The sequence below is a fragment of the Eubalaena glacialis genome, chromosome 1, assembly GCF_028564815.1.
Source record: "Eubalaena glacialis isolate mEubGla1 chromosome 1, mEubGla1.1.hap2.+ XY, whole genome shotgun sequence".
Classification (NCBI taxonomy): Eukaryota; Metazoa; Chordata; class Mammalia; order Artiodactyla; family Balaenidae; genus Eubalaena; species Eubalaena glacialis.
Genome location: NC_083716.1, coordinates 655,218 through 671,477, shown reverse-complemented (window position 1 = coordinate 671,477; position 16,260 = coordinate 655,218). Strand labels below are relative to the sequence as shown.

At 57.7% G+C, this 16,260-nt stretch overlaps 1 protein-coding gene across 1 annotated transcript in view; it reads right to left on the bottom strand.

Moving 5' to 3' along the window:
- Positions 1 to 9,348: 9,348 nt before the first annotated feature.
- Positions 9,349 to 16,260, bottom strand: part of CFAP46 (cilia and flagella associated protein 46) — an 86,599-nt gene continuing 79,687 nt past the window's right edge. The window contains exons 51-59 of the mRNA XM_061182979.1: positions 14,334 to 14,404; positions 14,172 to 14,232; positions 14,066 to 14,101; positions 13,472 to 13,574; positions 12,865 to 12,977; positions 11,469 to 11,550; positions 10,699 to 10,835; positions 10,519 to 10,599; positions 9,349 to 9,669 (exon numbers count right to left, since the gene is read on the bottom strand). Of these exons, the coding sequence (XP_061038962.1) occupies positions 9,545 to 9,669; positions 10,519 to 10,599; positions 10,699 to 10,835; positions 11,469 to 11,550; positions 12,865 to 12,977; positions 13,472 to 13,574; positions 14,066 to 14,101; positions 14,172 to 14,232; positions 14,334 to 14,404 (809 nt within the window). The 3' untranslated portion in view covers positions 9,349 to 9,544. The remainder of the gene's footprint in view (positions 9,670 to 10,518; positions 10,600 to 10,698; positions 10,836 to 11,468; positions 11,551 to 12,864; positions 12,978 to 13,471; positions 13,575 to 14,065; positions 14,102 to 14,171; positions 14,233 to 14,333; positions 14,405 to 16,260) is intronic.

Here is a 16,260-nt window from a genome sequence, read left to right as displayed (position 1 = left end):
GACGCTGTGTGCAGCTGCCAGGCCACTGAACCCCTCTGCCACGGGGCTAGTGGGTACGGGCACCCCCAGGCGCTGGTGGCCTGTGGCATCAGTATGTGGCTTGGTCTGCAGGGGCCCAGTGAGCTGCCTGAATTTCATGGTCTGGATGCCTCTTCCTACAAAGGGCCCAGGAGAGGCTGTACCTAATTTAATTCAGCTAAGGAAGCTAATCCACCCTCCCAGCCAGAGTTCCTCTGCCCGGCCCAGGGGACTTGCTTTGCTTCTCCTGGGAGGACCCCACTCTCTCTCCTGATGACCAGCTTGGCCATGTGATTGCTGTGGCCAGGGAAAGATGGGCGGGAGGACAGATGCCAGCCCAAGTGGAATCTTTAGGATCCCTCGTGTCCACCAGTTTCCTGGCTCTTTGTCTCACCATGAGAACGGCGTGTCCCAGACCTGCCCCAGGTGAGAAGACCGGGATTTGGGGGCAGCCACTGCCCCAGGCCCCGGGGACAGCGACCCCCAAGGACGGAATGCACAAAAGACCCCGCATGTGGGAGGTCTCACTCTCTATAAGATCCGCCCCCCACAGAACTAACACACACACTCACACTCCTGTCTGTGCCCCGTCTCCCACCGGGCCTGTGTCATGGCATCTTCATGGAACAGCTGTTCAGGGCCCAGAATTGCTCGGTCCTGCAGACCAGTTTTGTGGGTGTCCCTTAAAGGGTGTCACCTTTAGCAGTTATACTGCGAAGATCACGGGGTACACATGCAAAACCTCTGATATCCTTGTTAGGATAAATTGCTGCAAGCCCCTGACCGGATCTGAAGATTTCTGTATTAATCCTGCTGGTGTGTGTAGTTACAGCAAGTGTCTTTGGCCTTCTGTGATCTTACTTTGTGTCTTGCTTTCCTTCTCGCCTTGGTTTCCCCAGTTCTCATCCTTTGTCATCCGGTCTGCTTTTTAGTCTCTTTTGGCTTGGGCACAACGTGGGGACCCATGAGCTCCCCCGGGAGTCCTGGGCGGTCCAGGCGAGGAAGGTAGGGCTGTCCCTGCCAAACAAACGCAGTTTGTGGCTGACGTACAGACGTCTGTGAGCAGAAACCGTGGGCCAGACGGTAAAGCCTCTAAGGTTCATCTCAAGACAGCTACAAGCTACAGCTGACAACAGTGGAAGCTACAAGCTGTTCTGAAGACAAACCTGGCACCAAAATCCTTAAGAGTTAAAAAAAAAAATGTCAGAAATGCACAAAGAAGCAAAAAGAAACCCAATTGTGGTCGTGAACTTTAACTCACCCTCCGCATCCATGACGGCCCACGTCAGTTGCAGAGACTGGAAGGATAAATGATCAACGCTGGGATCTAATAAATACATCGAGTTCTCCGTCCTGAACACCGAGGCATGGCAGAGTTACAGGAGTTGACCATACATTATTCACAAAGAAGATATCAGTAGTTTCACCAAAATAGACAGATTGCTTGTATCCTGGGAGCACAGTAACCCGAGGTGCGGCCATGTATGAAGTGTGAGACGCCCACGAAGACATGCAAAGTGGGGGGACCCTGCTATGACAGCACTTCTAATATACTAGCACTTTGGGGAAATCTGCGCGTCATTTCATCATTAAATATATGGACACTCACCCAAAGAAAAGTCCTGCAAGTACCCGTGGCACCAAACCCTGCCCTGGGGAGGAGCCTGGGGAGGAGGGGCGGAGCCTGGGGAGGAGGGGCGGGGCTTGGAGAGGAAGGGGAGGGCAGCTCTTGCCTTCCTTCTTGTAGTGTCTGCTGCGCTCTTCGGTTTTTTCTGTGAGCAGGGATTACTTTTATTAATAAAAACGACAAAGGCCCACATCCTGGGAACTGAGTGGCCGTTGGTCATGACTGATGAGGCCGGGCTGGGGTCCGGGAAGACCTGCGTTTGTTTGAGCTCGAGGACCATTTTCTCCGGCCGAAGTGAGTTCGGAACAGCCTGCCCTGTTGGTTGTGGGTCTGTCGGCAAAACCAGCAACACAGCAGGAGGAAGGCCGAGCCCGCGGGACCAGGCGGCAGTGGGGTCAGCGGGCCGAGAGTTGTGGCCGGTCAGGCACTGCCCGAAGCAGGCCGTGGGGCGAGGTGGTCCTGGCCGCGGGGTGCCCGTGACGCCCCCGTCCTCTGAGCAAGTCCCCCCTGACTGGTTCCTAAGAGCACCACGAGCCTGCTGGGCCACAGCCTCGGGCTTATCCACGAGCCGGCCTCGCCCGCTCGTGGCCCTGGCTTTCACGAGCCTCCGCCGCGGACTGCACCCCGCGTGACCTTCACCGCGAGGCCATCCCCGTGCCTGCGTGGGAGCTGTCGTGAGTGCGAGGACTTGGGGGCTGGTCCCCGCAGCGGGGCAGCCTCCTCGGGGCCGCCCTGCGCTGGGAGAGGCCTGTGCCGGGGAGGACCCCGCCAGCCAGCGGCCGAGCCCCTTCCCGGGAGCGCACCGCCCTGCACGTGCCTGCGAGCCGCCTCACCCCGGACTGCAGAGTCGGCTAGAGGGGCCGGCTGCAGGCGGAGCCGGGCGGAGCGACGGACACACGGTGGTGGTCAGCGAGGGCAGGAGGACTGCGCGGGGGTGGAGGGGGGCTGGAGGGCAGGGCAGGGGCCACACAGGAGGCGGACGGCCCCCATCGGGATCCGACCCCTCCCGGCCCTGCCTGGAACAAGCTCCCATCAGGACCAGGCCGGCTCTCCTCCAGCTGATCTGAGCTCTGCGTCTGGGCAAAATCGTTTGTTTTTATCTTAATTTCTCATTAAACCGGTTCCAGAGCCAGCAGATCAGGTGGGGATTCTGTAGCTTTATAATTCTGGCACTGCAGCTGGGCAGATGGAATCAGCCAGGATGCCTGAGTGGTCAGGATGCTTGGATGCTTGGAGCCTTGAGAGCTCTGATGCTTGGACGTTGGCCCCAGGACAGCAGAGGCTGCAGATAAATCTTCTTTCCACTTTTTACTCAAATGCTAAGATTTAGGCTCTAAGGCTGATGTCTACGCTCAGTTTCCAGGGAAATCCAAAATAACCTGTGGTGAGCGGTGGATCCGAGGAAAGGGCTCGGGGGGCAACAGGCGGCCCAGGGTGGGAGCCTTGTGGACGGCGGCCTGGGCCAGGATTCCGGCTCCTCAGCGGATGGCTGCACCTGTGGCCACAACTGGATCTCTGTCCACACTTGTTCTGGTTCCTGAAACTTGTCCCCATCACCTGTCACTGCCCTGTCGTTCCTCAGGGGTCAGGTGTGACGGGTTACACCACAACCAAAGGATGCTGTCCGTGTCAGTGATGTCCACGCGGACAGTGTCATGACATGGTCCCCAGAGGCAGCGGCAGAGGCCAAACACTGTCCTTCTCCCCAGGCTTTCCCTGACTCCATGCCCCCCATCCCTCTGCCTGCCTGGGGCTCTGTCCTCACTGACCCGGCCCCCGTATCCAGTGTTCCCAGCCTCCACCCGGAGCCTCTCCTCAGAGCCTGGGCCCATCCAGGCACAGCTGCCCCTCCTGCAGAGGCCAGAGTCTCCCCCCGTGGGAAGGGGCTCCGCAGGCCCAGCAGACCCCCTGATCTCAGGGCACCGGGGCAGAGGAGGCCTCTACCTTATTATCCTGATGCCACCTCTCACCTCGTGTCACAAAGAATTAAAATCTATAATAAGAAAATTTAAGAGCTCCCCATCAGCTCCTTCCCGGCCATTAGCCAACCGCACGGGGGTATTAATCTCCTCATCTTCCCTTGGTCTCAATGAATTGTGATAAAAATGTCAAACAATTAGATTATATTGGCCGAGAGAGCCGTGTGATTGATTGGCAAGGCAGGGCGCATCCCTTGAATCCCCCTGACCAAGGGGGCGGGCTGCACGCTGCAGTACATCCCCCGGGACCCCCTCCGATTCTGCGTGGGCACCCGGTCCATCCGAGGTCAGCGTTGGTCCAGTGAGCAGGGCTGTCCCTAGGGAAACCTGCTGCTGGGCATGGGGGCCTTGGGGACCAGAGTGATGCTGGGGGGGGAGGGGAGGAGCAGGCAGCACCTGCACAGGACAGACCCCTGGAGGCGGGGTCACAGGCCCTTCCCAGAGTCTGCCCTACGGAAACGCTCTATACAGAAGGGCTGGCCCATGGAGACGCCCCCCGGGGTCTGCAGTCAGGCCCGAGCCGAGAGGGAGTTTGCAGGCGCCACTTCCCAGGAACCACGCTGCCTTCTTCTTTATAAGGGTGGAGACGTATTGAAAATTGATTTCTCTGCTGGAAGTGGGATAATTAAACTGGTTGTTTCTATCTCCATCATCGTCATAATAAAATGAGAGGACAGTGGGTTATGCATGGCATGAAGTAATACTGTATGTCTTAATGCAAGGGAACATTAATTGAATACAAATGGCCTTTCTTGAAGTTGCTGGGTTATATTTCAGAGATATGGGATAATGATGCCAGTTAATCATTTTTACAAGATATAAAATTACTGGCTCCTCCAGGACGATCATTAAGGAAAACAATTGTTCACAGTAATTGAAAATAGAGTTTTAATTATTTAATACAGAAATTAAACTATTAGAGACCAGCATTGAATGAGGGAACTTAACAGAAATTTATATACAAGCGCCTGTGAACATTTTAGCTTTATTAACCTGCCTAATTTCTTAATCCAGATCAACCTGGAAGGGCTGCTTTAGCTGTGATTGTGAATTAACCGCTTGCAGAGGAGGGTGGGCCCAGGCTCCCCAGGCCCCAGGTGGATGGGGGAGCTGGCCGGAACCACAGGAACCACAGGTTCCTGGGAAGTGTGGTGAGGGGCAGCCGCGCCCTCAGGTGGGCACCGGAACACCCCACTGGGAATCCCGGGTCGGGGGGGTGGGCGGTCCAGGAGCTCAGAGAGCCCGTGCCTGGAGGTGTGAGCCTGGGGCCATGGCAGACCAAGGCCAGGGTCTCCCACGCGGCCAAAGCGGTGGCCACATCATGGAAGATGGACCTTGGTCTGTGCCTGGCGATGCCGTTCCTCGGGATTCGATGAGGAAGGAGGTGCTGACCCGGCCGGGAGCTGGGACCACCCACGAGGCAGGTCCTATGAGCATGAGCCCCCCACACCCCGGCTGGCCCAGCTCCAGAGCCCACCGTCCCCGGGCCCCCAGCCCAGTCTGCTGCTGCCCCCACTCACCCTCCGGTCCCCCCGCTTCCCCAGTGATGAGCGGGACCCCAGGCTGCCTTGCCCCATCCGGAGAGGCCCCCTCCAAGCCCGAAGGACCTCGTCCCGGTGCATCAGATCTGTCGTGTTTGCAAGCAGCCTGTTTGAGGGTAGGAATGCTTTAAACAAGGTTTCTGATTAAAATCTTGAAACGGGAAGTCCTTTACCATGTCGTGTGAGACCACCAGGAGCTCACTGTGCAAAAACACAGAGAAGAATCCAGAAACCATCAAAACATGGGTTTCTGCCTTTGTGTGGCTCTGAGTGCTTTTCTCCCTTTAATTCCCACCCCCCCCGAATTTCCTACAATAAAACATATTGTTAAAAGAAACTCCATATTTTAAAAATATGAAAATCACTATTTCCAAGACATAAATTCGGAAAACAAACTGAACTTTTAAGCAGGTGCAATCAGCTGCTCAAAGCAGGAGCCGACTGGTCCGATTCGCCGGCTGCCGTGGGTGAGGGACCCACGCTGTTGCCCGGGACCCGGGGGCCTGGACGCAGGCAGAGCGGCTGCGAGGACGACGCTGGGCCCCTCTCCTCCCCATCCGGCCCGCCCCGGGTGCTGCACTTTCCGGGGCTCCTGGGTGACCAGCTCAAGGGCGTGGAGCCCATCCGGAGTCTGGAGCTCAGCTTGGACCAGAGCCAACTGCCGATGGGGAAGTCAGAGGCTGGGTGAGGGCAGTGGCGGGGTCTCCCGGGGCCCCCGGCCCCCCGTGCCCCGTGCCAGGGCGCCCCATCATCCACCTGCGTCCTTTCTGGAACGTTTAGAACTTGCAGATCTGGTCGTCCTTTCTCAAAGGGCTGAAGGGCTGTCCACCATTCAAATTGCATTCTGTCTCCTATTATTACCAATAAATTCCAAGTCATCTTTCTTCTTCTTATAGTTTTTAGGGTTACATAAATTTCACCTACGCGGTTCTTTCATGCTTGTATATATTACAGAATGCCACTTCTGTTACAGGAGCTAATTGATACTGTGATTTGTTATGTTGCTGGGACATAATTCAGAAAGTTATCGTAGAGCCTTTGATACACGGAACGGCACTCGCGGTTGAACATTTCTCACAGAAGCAGATGCAACATCAGGTAAAAATGTGATGCTGCACAGATGAAATATTTCCAGAAGCTTTTATTCTTGTTGTTTGGGTGGGTGCCAACATCTTTCTAGAAGAAAGCTCGTATTTCCAACGCTTCTTGATTTGAATTTATTCCCTGGTCATTAGTTAGTGCTTTAAAAAAAAAAAAAAAAAACTGGAACAAGTATGTGTATATATTTGAAAAAAGGAAAAAAATCAGACACAAAAGAGGGGAATCACCACCTCTCAATCTAATCAAAGATGAGCTTTTAAAAACATTTTTATGGTGAATTAATTATAGATTCACAGGAAGTTGCAGAAATAGCAAAGGCAGTGCAGTGCGCCCTACACAGCACACACGCCCCCGGGGGGGTTGCCCCAGATAGCGGCAAACCAGGAGCCCAGGTTGGTGCTGCAACCCGGGCTGTGGACCCGGTTCTGTTTCCACCACTCCAACAGGCATTCATGTGTGTGTGTGTGTGTGTCTGTATGCCTGTGCGTCTGTGTGTCTTGTATCTATGTGTGTCTGTGTGCCTGTGTCTGTGTTTATGTGTCTGTGTTCTGTGTGTCTGTCACTGTGTGTCTGTGTGTGGGGGGGCACTGTGAAATGTTATCCCATGTATAGATTTGTGTCACTGTCACAACCGAGGTACAGAACCTGGCTTTGCCCCAAGGCTCCAGTGGGCCTGTTCGCCATCTCTGCTGTTCTGTCCTTTGAGGATGTTGTATAAACGATACCACAGGGCGTGATCTCATTGGTGTTGGCTTCTCCACTCAGCGTGACGCCCTTGAGGTCCATCCAGCCCTGGTTGGCTTTCTTTCCGCCGTGGGCATTCCAGCAAGTAAATGTGCTGCTTGCTTAACTGTTCGAGGTGACGGCATTTGGGTTGTTTCTAGTTTTTGCTCTAAGGGGATGGAGCTGCTATAAACATTCATGCATGTGTTTGTGTGAACCTGAGTCCCCATTTCTCTGGCATAAATGCAGAGGCTGGGTCACATGCTAACTGCACACACAGTTTATGAGAACCTGCCAAACTCTTTTCCAGAGGGTCTGCACCATTTTAGATTCCCAAGAGCAACGTATGGGAGACCCAGTTTCTCTGCATCTTCCCCAGCATTTGGTGTTTGTCACTATTTTTCATTTTAGCTGTTTTAGTAGACATGGTAGTGATATCTTATCTCGGTCTTAATTTGGGCCTTTTTTTTTTTTTTTACTGTTCGGGCTGTCGTGTGTCTCGGCCCAGGAAGTCTCAGTACTGCTCACCCTGCACCTAAGAGCAGGGACACCGTGCTGCAGGGATGCAGTCTTGCCAGCTGGTGTCCAGGGCACGAGGTCAGGATGGAGCTCCGTGCCTGCTCACGTACCAGGGGAACCTTCCCCTGCTGTGCCACCTCCCATCTGCTCCACTCCTGGGCCTCCCAGCCCGGACGGTGACCAGGGTCAGTCAGCCTGGGACTTGGCATCCTCTGGCCATTGGGTGGCTTCTTCTGTCTGCCACGTGGCCCCAGAGGTAGGCGAGGCAGGCAGGGGACTTGAGGCCTGCTTGGGGACATGACTTCTGCGCGGACACTGCACCTGTGCTCGGAGCCTGGCAGGACAGCCCCAGGAACACCTGGGCGCCCTGGAGACGGCAGCCCGAGCAGCCCCGGGGCCAGCAGCCCAGACCGTGTACTCTGCGGCCTGGCCTCAGCGGATCTGAGGGGCTGCCTGCCAGGACCCGTGCCAGAAGGGGCTCTGACCCTCCCCGGCCCCCGCCTGTGCACCCTCTAATGGGCTGGCTCCACCCCAGAGAGGCCAGGAGTGGGCTCACCCTCGACCCTCAGCCACAGACCTGGGGGCCTCTCGGGACGCAGGGTCCTGGCCAGTCTGCTGCCCACAGGTGGGCCAGGCTGGCCTGGGCGTGGTGTGAGGAGCTCTCCCGGTGACGGTGGCATCTGTCCTCCTACGGCCACCTTCAACTCCAGCTGAGTGTCCACCTCTGGGGACAGTGGACTCTCCCAGGGCTCACTTCGCCCAGAGCGGTGACCACAGGCGGTGGTTGGACGTCCAGCTCTGGTGGAGGTGGCTCTGCTGCACTTGCCATAGCAGTGAGGGCTCTGAGATCAGGGATGGGGCCCCCTCCCCACTCCCGTCTCCGGAACCGGCAGTCACCCTGCAGCCCCAGTGATGCCCTCAGCCTCCTGGGCTCAGCCTCCAAGGCACGCCCGTTCATCCCTTCGCTCGGCAAATACCTGCTGCCCCGCCACGGCCTGGCGCTGGACAGAGTGCCCCTCTCCAGGGATTCCCAGCCCAGTGGCTGGAGGTGACCACAGACTGTGACACACCAGGAGTGGTCAGCGAGGAACAGGACAAACAGGGCGTCGCAGGCCCGCCCCCGCCTCCCCGAGGATCCCTGGCGTGTTCACACGGCCATTTCTGGTTCCTTGATTCAGGGGAAACGAGGTCCTGGACCCAGTCTGCCCACTGGCTCTTCCCGCCTGCCCCCTGCCCGGGACGCCAGGGCTGGCAAGTCTAGTGCTGGCCACTCCACTGAGAGGCATTTGGAGCGGACATCCCACCCCCTCACATCTCCTCGGCAAAGCCCCGTGGAACTGAGTGGGCGAGGTCCCGGGCTGGGACCCTGGGAGCCCTGGGGACACGGTCGCCTCTGCCCGGGACGTGAGTCCCCACCCCGTGGAAAGCTCTGGGCAGGGAGGGGAGGCCTGGGGGCTCATTTCACACAGCCACGTCCTCTCTTTGAGTTTTGAGGTGCTGGGCGGTGCTGGCGTCTGCGTCGGCCCGGGGTGCAGAACCGGAGCTGGTCCCTGCTTCCAGAGGCACAGAAACACAGCTCGGAGGTGACGCAGCTGTTTACTAAAGCACTTCAACAGACTCTGTCCTCCCAGCGTTTCTGGTCTAGGAGCCGGGGCACGAGGGGCTGGGGGCTGGGGCCCGCCAGCTGCGGAAGCCCATGGAAGGCACACACCCCCTCGCCCAGCGCCCGACACGGGGACCCCAGGGAGAGCCTGGAGCCGCGAGGGGCCCGGGGGCCCAGGCCGCTGTGGGGTGGGCCTGGACGCATTCCTCCCCCCACCCGCGCTGCCGAGCCCCCCGAGATGCTCTCTTCCCCCCGACGGGGCCCTGGCTTCACCGTGGAGGGAGGGGCAGGTGCCGCCCTGCAGAATGGGGGCGGGGGGTGGCTCTGGCAGCGCAGCCTTGGAGGAGGTCAGGGGCGGAGGGGCCGTGGGGAGGAGGACACGGGGAGGGGGATGGCGGATGGTGGGGACGGGCTGTGGGGAGGCGCGGCCCCATCACACGATGGCCTGGTGCGGCAGCCCGTAGAGGACCAGGTTGAGGGCGACGGGGAGCCGCTCCGAGCCCCGCGGCTGTGGCCGGAAGAGCGCCAGCCTGTCCTTCCAGGTCTGCAGAGACTCATCTGCGGGGAGAGCAGACGGGGCTCATGAAACGCGGGGCTCGCGGGGGCAGGATGCCTGGGGCCCCGCCAAGGCTCACGGCGCGTGCGGGGAGCACAGCAGAGGTGAGGGTGCTGCCGGCTCTGCCTCTGGTTGCAGCCCGGACGGGAACACTGTCCTTACAGACGGGGACACCGCCACTTGTCCCTACAGACGGGGGCGCCGCCACTCGTCCCTACAGAGGGGGGCGCCGGGCGCGGAGGCAGCGGCCACAGGCCAGCCCTCCTCGCCCGCTCACTCGCACCTTTACTCGCTCGTCTGCTCGCTCGCTCCACAAGCATTTATTGTTTGGCAACTACCTCCCGGGCACCGTGGACCACGTGAGTTTTGAATTTTAAGCCCCTTTTGCCTTGTATATTTGAAAATTTCATGATTTAAATCACCCTGGGATAAACCTTAGTTACGGTAGATTCTCCCATCAACGTATTGCTAAAGCTTAGACTACCTCGTGCTGCATTTAAGTTTTTTACACCAGAATCCGTGTGTAAGACTGCTGCTACATGTGGACCTCAGGGTTCCATTTGCCTTGAAGGAGGAGTGGGTGGGCTCCCCCCCTCCCAGAGAACACACCAGGGCTTCTGGAGTTTGTGAGACTTGAGCTGTTTTGAAGATGAAGATGTTCCAATGACCCATGTGTGTTTCCGTAAAGACATTCGATGCCAGATCTCACTGTAGGCAGTGGTCTGTAGGAGGCTGAAGGTCTTTGTCAGTGCAGGCTGACCTTCGGAGGCCGTGCAGAAACAGGAGAAGTGGGGGACCCCTGACCCTGTAGCCTGAGGGACGAGCAAGGAGGTGGGGCCGTTTCTAGTTACCGTGGTTGACAGTTTCACCAGTTCCCCTCTTCTGAAGGAGACGGGTCGTTCTCCCGATTGGCTTGCCATTTGTCAACAGATCTAGAGAAGAAACACCCCTTCAGAGGGGCCGTTAACACCCCACAGGCTTCTGGGAGCCCCGCGGGGCTGCAGGACGGGCCGGCTGCTGGCACGACTCACTTTCCCACAGGACGCTGGCCCGCATCGCGTTGTCCTGCAAGACCGTCGGCCACTGGTTCGCCACGATGCTCCTGACCCCCACCAGACTCAGTAGGACGGCTGTCTCGATGGGCCCCTCCAAGGACAGTTGGGGTGCACTGCGGGGGACCGAGCTCCCGTGGGCCGGCACCAAAGGGCCCGGTCCGAGCCCTCCTCCACCCGCAGCCCGAGGAACACCAAGTGTTGTATTTGGACTGACAGCTCTTAGGGTTCTCGAAAGAACAAAGAATTCCTCCCCCGCCCCCGCCCCACACACAATTAAATACCATTTAACAAGAAAAATCATTTCAGAATACTGCCAAATCCCTCTGGACGCTCCCAGCCATGGGGTGTGGAGCCAGGAGGGGAACCCCCCGGGAACCACCCCCAGAGGGTGGTCCTCTGCTCTGCCTGCAGCCCACAGAGGTCCTGGGGTGTGTGTGACAGGTGATGCGGGGAGCCCTGAAGCCAGGGTGTCCTCCCAGTTGCCAGCCGTCTGTTTCCTGGCCCAAGCCCAGCTGCCTGAAGTTCCAGCCAGGCCCGTGGTCTGTGCTGGCACTGTCCATCCCCCCACCCCGGGACTTTGCCAGGGCAGGGTCTGGGGGCCGGATCACGGCATCCCAGCTGCCCAGGGGGTGCAAGGACAACGCCCCAGGCGGACAGCCGTGGCTCATATGCCGCCCCCAGGTTCCTCGTCAGCTGCCGGAGGCCAGGCTGCAGGCTTGAGACCGAGAGGAGGGGACCCCGGGCACCTCTTGTTCTCCGAGGACTCCACGTGGCGCCGCATGCTCTCGTAGGACCGTGCCAGGTCCAGCAGGACCACCATCTGGCACTCTGTGGTCACAGGAGGGGCGGCTCAGTGGCGGGGCACCCAGGGTGAGGGCGCCGTGCAGGCGGGGTGTCGCCCAGGGCGAGGGAGGATAGCGGGAACTCAGCCCGACCTGACCAAGGCTCCAACTCCACTCGTTCCCTTTCTGGGTCACGTGGGCTGCACGGGCAAGTCGGCCATTATTTGCCTCGGCGGACCCACACCCTTCACATCCTCCTTGGGCGACCGGGCCGGGCGAGGGAGGGAAGCCCACCCCGGGGCCTGGCCACAGCTCTCCCTGCCTCGTAGAGGGGTCTTGGCTCCCAGAGGCTACCCATGAGGCACCCCGGCTTGCCAGGGGCTGGGCGTCGGTGGCCCTGGCCCCGTGTGCCCACTGAAATGGGGCCAGTGTCCGAAATGCAGCTCTTGGATGTGGGTGTGTGGAAAGCCCCACAGATGCGGAGGCCAAGTGTCAGGGGCCGTCCCCAGAGGGGGCAGAGCCTCCAGCTGTGTGAGGACAGGCCTGACTGGGAACAGCGGGGGCGCCCGGCGATGCTGTCACCCCTACAGGCGCCTGGGAGCCTATGATTTCTTCAGCGTCACTCACCAGCTCGTCTGAGAAGGTCTGGAATTCAAGTTTCAAAGAAGCCTGTTTCTACCTTCTCCTGGGGTAAGAACGTGCGGGCCCCACCCATATCGGCAGGGCCTGGGGAGGAGACGGGGTGACGGGCTGGGTTCAGGTATCCCGACCACGGACAGTGTCCACCTGTGCCACGCACCCCAAGCGTAGCGGCCTCTCTGAGGGGTCCCTGAAAAGGCCCCCACTCAACCGCGCACAGTGGCCAGCTACCCAGCAATCCCCTCAGGAGAAGGTCACGTGAGGGCAGGCCAGACGACACTCACGGGCACCCTGGGGGTGGGCTGGGTGACGCAGGGGCCAGCGGACAGTGAGAGGGAAAACGGGGCCAGAGTGCCTGCAACTCTAGTAGAAGAACTGGTGGGAAGGGGCTGTGACCAGCACTTTCCAGAAACGCCCGCCCAGCCTTCCTGCACTCTGCAGGCCCAGCCCTCGAGGGGTGACCCCTCCAACACTTGACCCTGGCCAGGCCTCTCAGAGAAACGGAGGAGGGGGACTGAGGGCAGGAGGGGCCCTCAGTCCACGCCGGCCCCCCAACCCAGGCCCTGCTGTGCCTTCCTAAAGCACCGCCCACCCCTGCCCTCCATCAGAGGACAGGGGAGACACCTGATAAGACACAGGGGCGCCCTGCTCTGTCCCCGTGTGGATTCGACTTGTGCCGGCGGGTCTGGCGGAGAGGCGGGCTTTTGGGGGAGGGTCTCACCTTCTAAGTTCATGGCGGCCAACCTTTCTACCAATATGTGGGACAGGAAGCTCTCCATCCCGTAGAAGAAAAAGCCTCCACAGCTGCCCAGGAGCTGCTCCCACTCGGCCTGGCTGCCAAGGGAAGGAGAGAGACCCGGGGTGGGGAGAAGGCGGGGACAGCCCCGCGTCTGCTGGAGCCGCGGGCTAAAAAGCCGCAGAGGGTCTTCCATCCGGCCAAGGAGCCCAGGTCCCTGCCCCAGATGGCACCGCCCCTCCTGGGCCCCGCCCCGACAGAGCCCCTCCCCTCCATCGCGCCCCGCCCTCCTGGGGGCCCCGCCCCCTCCGCGAGGCCCCGCCTGGAGGTTGGGCCCGCACACCCGCGACGGACGGCCCGGCCCTTGTGCAGGGGCGCACACACCGCAGGGGCCCAGGTCCGCATCCAGGATCTGGGGATCTAGGCGCCTCCGTGCACCAGAGGGAAGGGTCTGACAGGACAGAAGTGAGGGTCAGGGCAGGAGGGAGCCTCAGCGGGTCGGGGAGGGGGGAAGGGGCCGCATGCGGAGCGCCCCTCGGGCTGGCGCAACGCAGCCACCACAGGACCGCGTCCCGGGAACCCAGATGCCAACCTGGGAAACTGCTTATTCCCAAGATGCCCCGCCCATCTCGCAGTGAACGTGTCTCGGAATCTTTCCAAAATTTCCCGGGTCACGGAGACAGGAGTCAGCATTTCTGCAGCCAGAATCGGATGGTGACAAAACTTAGGAGCACTGCGCGTGTGGGCACGGGTGGTCCCTGTGCCCTTGGTGGCCCTTGGCGTGGCAGGGCGGCCTGGGCCTTGGCCCCGCACAGACGGGGGCCCCGGGGGAGTGGAAATCTTCGTGCTCCTTCCCTCCTTTGTGGAGAGATGAAAAAACCAGCTCAGCAAAAGAGGAGCCGAGGAAACCTGTCCTGGAGCCGCAGAGGCAGCCCTCAGCCACACCTGCAGGCCCCGAGGGGGCAGCGGTGCCGCCTCAGGGTCCATGTCACACAGCCCTCGCCCTGACTCGGCTGCAGACGGTGAGGGCGGGGTCTCGGAGCACACCAGTGTCCCTCTCCCGCCCACCGTCAGTGTAGCAGGAGGTGACGGAGGGCCGGGTGGCAGCAGAGGCCGAGGCACTCGGTCCACGATGCTCCGAGTGCTGTGGGCGGTGCGTGGCTTGTGCGTGGGCGGGAGGGCTCACCTGGGCCCCGGGCCTCCTCGTAGGGGTCCACAACGACTGGGCCTTGGTTAAGGAGAAACAGGACCACACGCTCGCTGTCTGGGGCAGAAGCAGCAGCAAAGGATACATCTGAAGTTGTCCGCATCGACCGTGATGCAGTGGGGGGGGATGATCCGGGACACGGTGCCCTGCAAGGACAGGCAGGGGTCCTTGGGGATGCGTCCTGGGGGCAGGGCCGGACCTCGGGCCCCCTCCGGCTCTCCGCCTGAGCGGGGCCTCGACCACCTACCTTTGCTCCCTTCTTTGCTAAGCCTCTCTTTCTGTGATCTTTACCTCTGCTCTCCTTTTTCACGTTCCCTTCTGTTGAGACAATAACAAGAAGTGGTGATGCCCTGGAACTAGACACAGGCCGTGGTACACGATGTTCAAATGCATTAAATGCCACTGAATTGTTCACTCGAAAATGGTTAATTTTATATTATGTGAATCTCACCTCAATGAAAAAACAAGAAGTGGTGTGAACAGTTGATTTTCATTTTTGTAAAGTTGAAATGGCAGTAATCTCTCAAAGGTAAAGGCTCACAGGGCTGGGAAAGGCCCGGGCCAGGAGACCTCAAGAAAGGAACGGCTGCCAGAGGTTCCCTGGCCCACGCGGCTGCCCAATCACACACGACGCTGGGCACCTACCGGTGCGCCTGCTGAGCTGGCCCAGTCGCAGAGGGCTGGGCCCTGCTGGCCCCTGTCCCTCTTGCAGGACGATTTACACCCTGCACCCACTGCACTCCCGTTCTGGTGAAGGTAACCAAAAATAATGCCAGTTTCCTTCATTCCCGTCCGGCTGCCTCAGAGATGTAAGCGCTGATGTGGGCCTCTCTGCCATGTCCCAGCTTTACGGGGGCACCACTGGGAAGCAGCTTGCCCTAGATTTGGACGGCTTTCTCCACCAGGATGAGGAGAACTCCTGGTTTGCTAAGAATTTCTATCACGGATGCATGCATTTTATCAAATGCTTTTTTTCCTGCATCATCTGGGGTGTTTATAAGTTCATTTTCCCTTTAATCTGCTCCTCTGTGATAGTTTTTAAGGTCAGACTGGGTGATGAAATGTTACACGTTTCTTTCTTTCTTTGCTACTCTTGAGTAGTTTGGGTGTCAGGGTCTGGACTGGCCAGCAGAAGGATGGCTTTTTTTTCTTCTACTTGGGGAGACGTGTAGACTGACATGAATGGTTTCTTGAAATTTTGGTAGAATTCAACAGAAAAATGGTAAAACCAGTATTTTTTGTGGGGAAATGTAAATCTGTTGATCTTCCTTTCTTCGCTATGAGGCCGTTGGGTTTTCTTTCCTTCTTGAGTCTCCGAGTTCTTTTTTTCCTAGGACTTTGTCCACTTTGCTCAAAGTTTTGAATATTTTGTCAAAAAGCTGTTCATAATATTCTCTTCTTCTCTTAAATCTCTGATCTTTAGAGTTGGTGTCTCTTTTATTTCTCATATTGTTTATTTGTGCCTTGTCTATTTTTTCCTGGATCATTCTCACCCAAATGTGTCTATTTTATGAGGTTATTTTTTCTCAAACAACTAATTTTTGTCTTTGCTTCCTATTTTGTTGGGGTCTGTTCATGATCCTTTAAGCATTTAAAGCTAAAGGATCCTTCTAGAGTCTGCTGTAGTAACATCCAGCCAGTCTTTGACATTTCTATGATCACTTCTTCTGAGTCCCATGAGTTTTCAGAAGTCAGTGGGTTTTTTTGTTTTGTTTTGTTTTGTTTTTTAAAGGGTTTTTTTTTTAAATTATGTGTAACACAAAGTTATTTAAGTCAATAAATTTTTGAGGAATTTCACATGTTCTGATTCTTTCCACCGCCAATCTCCTTAGTTCCTCCAAACTCATAATCTTCAAGATAAAATAGCCCTTTCAAAAAGAAGTTATCATGTGAGTCAGCCCACAATTCTTTTAGTTAGGCTTCTTTGATCTCCAATGAAATATGGACACACTTCAAAATTCCCCACCTGTAATGTTTGGGATCCAATTTCCTCAAGCGATTTACTTTAGGACCATGTTTAGGGTCAGGAGATGGATCTGCCTGGTTCTGAATTTGACACCCTCTAAAAATGTACTAGGTTCAAATCATATTCACTCCTAAGCCATCACACCCTAGAACAGTACAGATCATTGGGCTAGGCCAATACCTAAGATAAAAAGTTTGTTAGGTTTTTC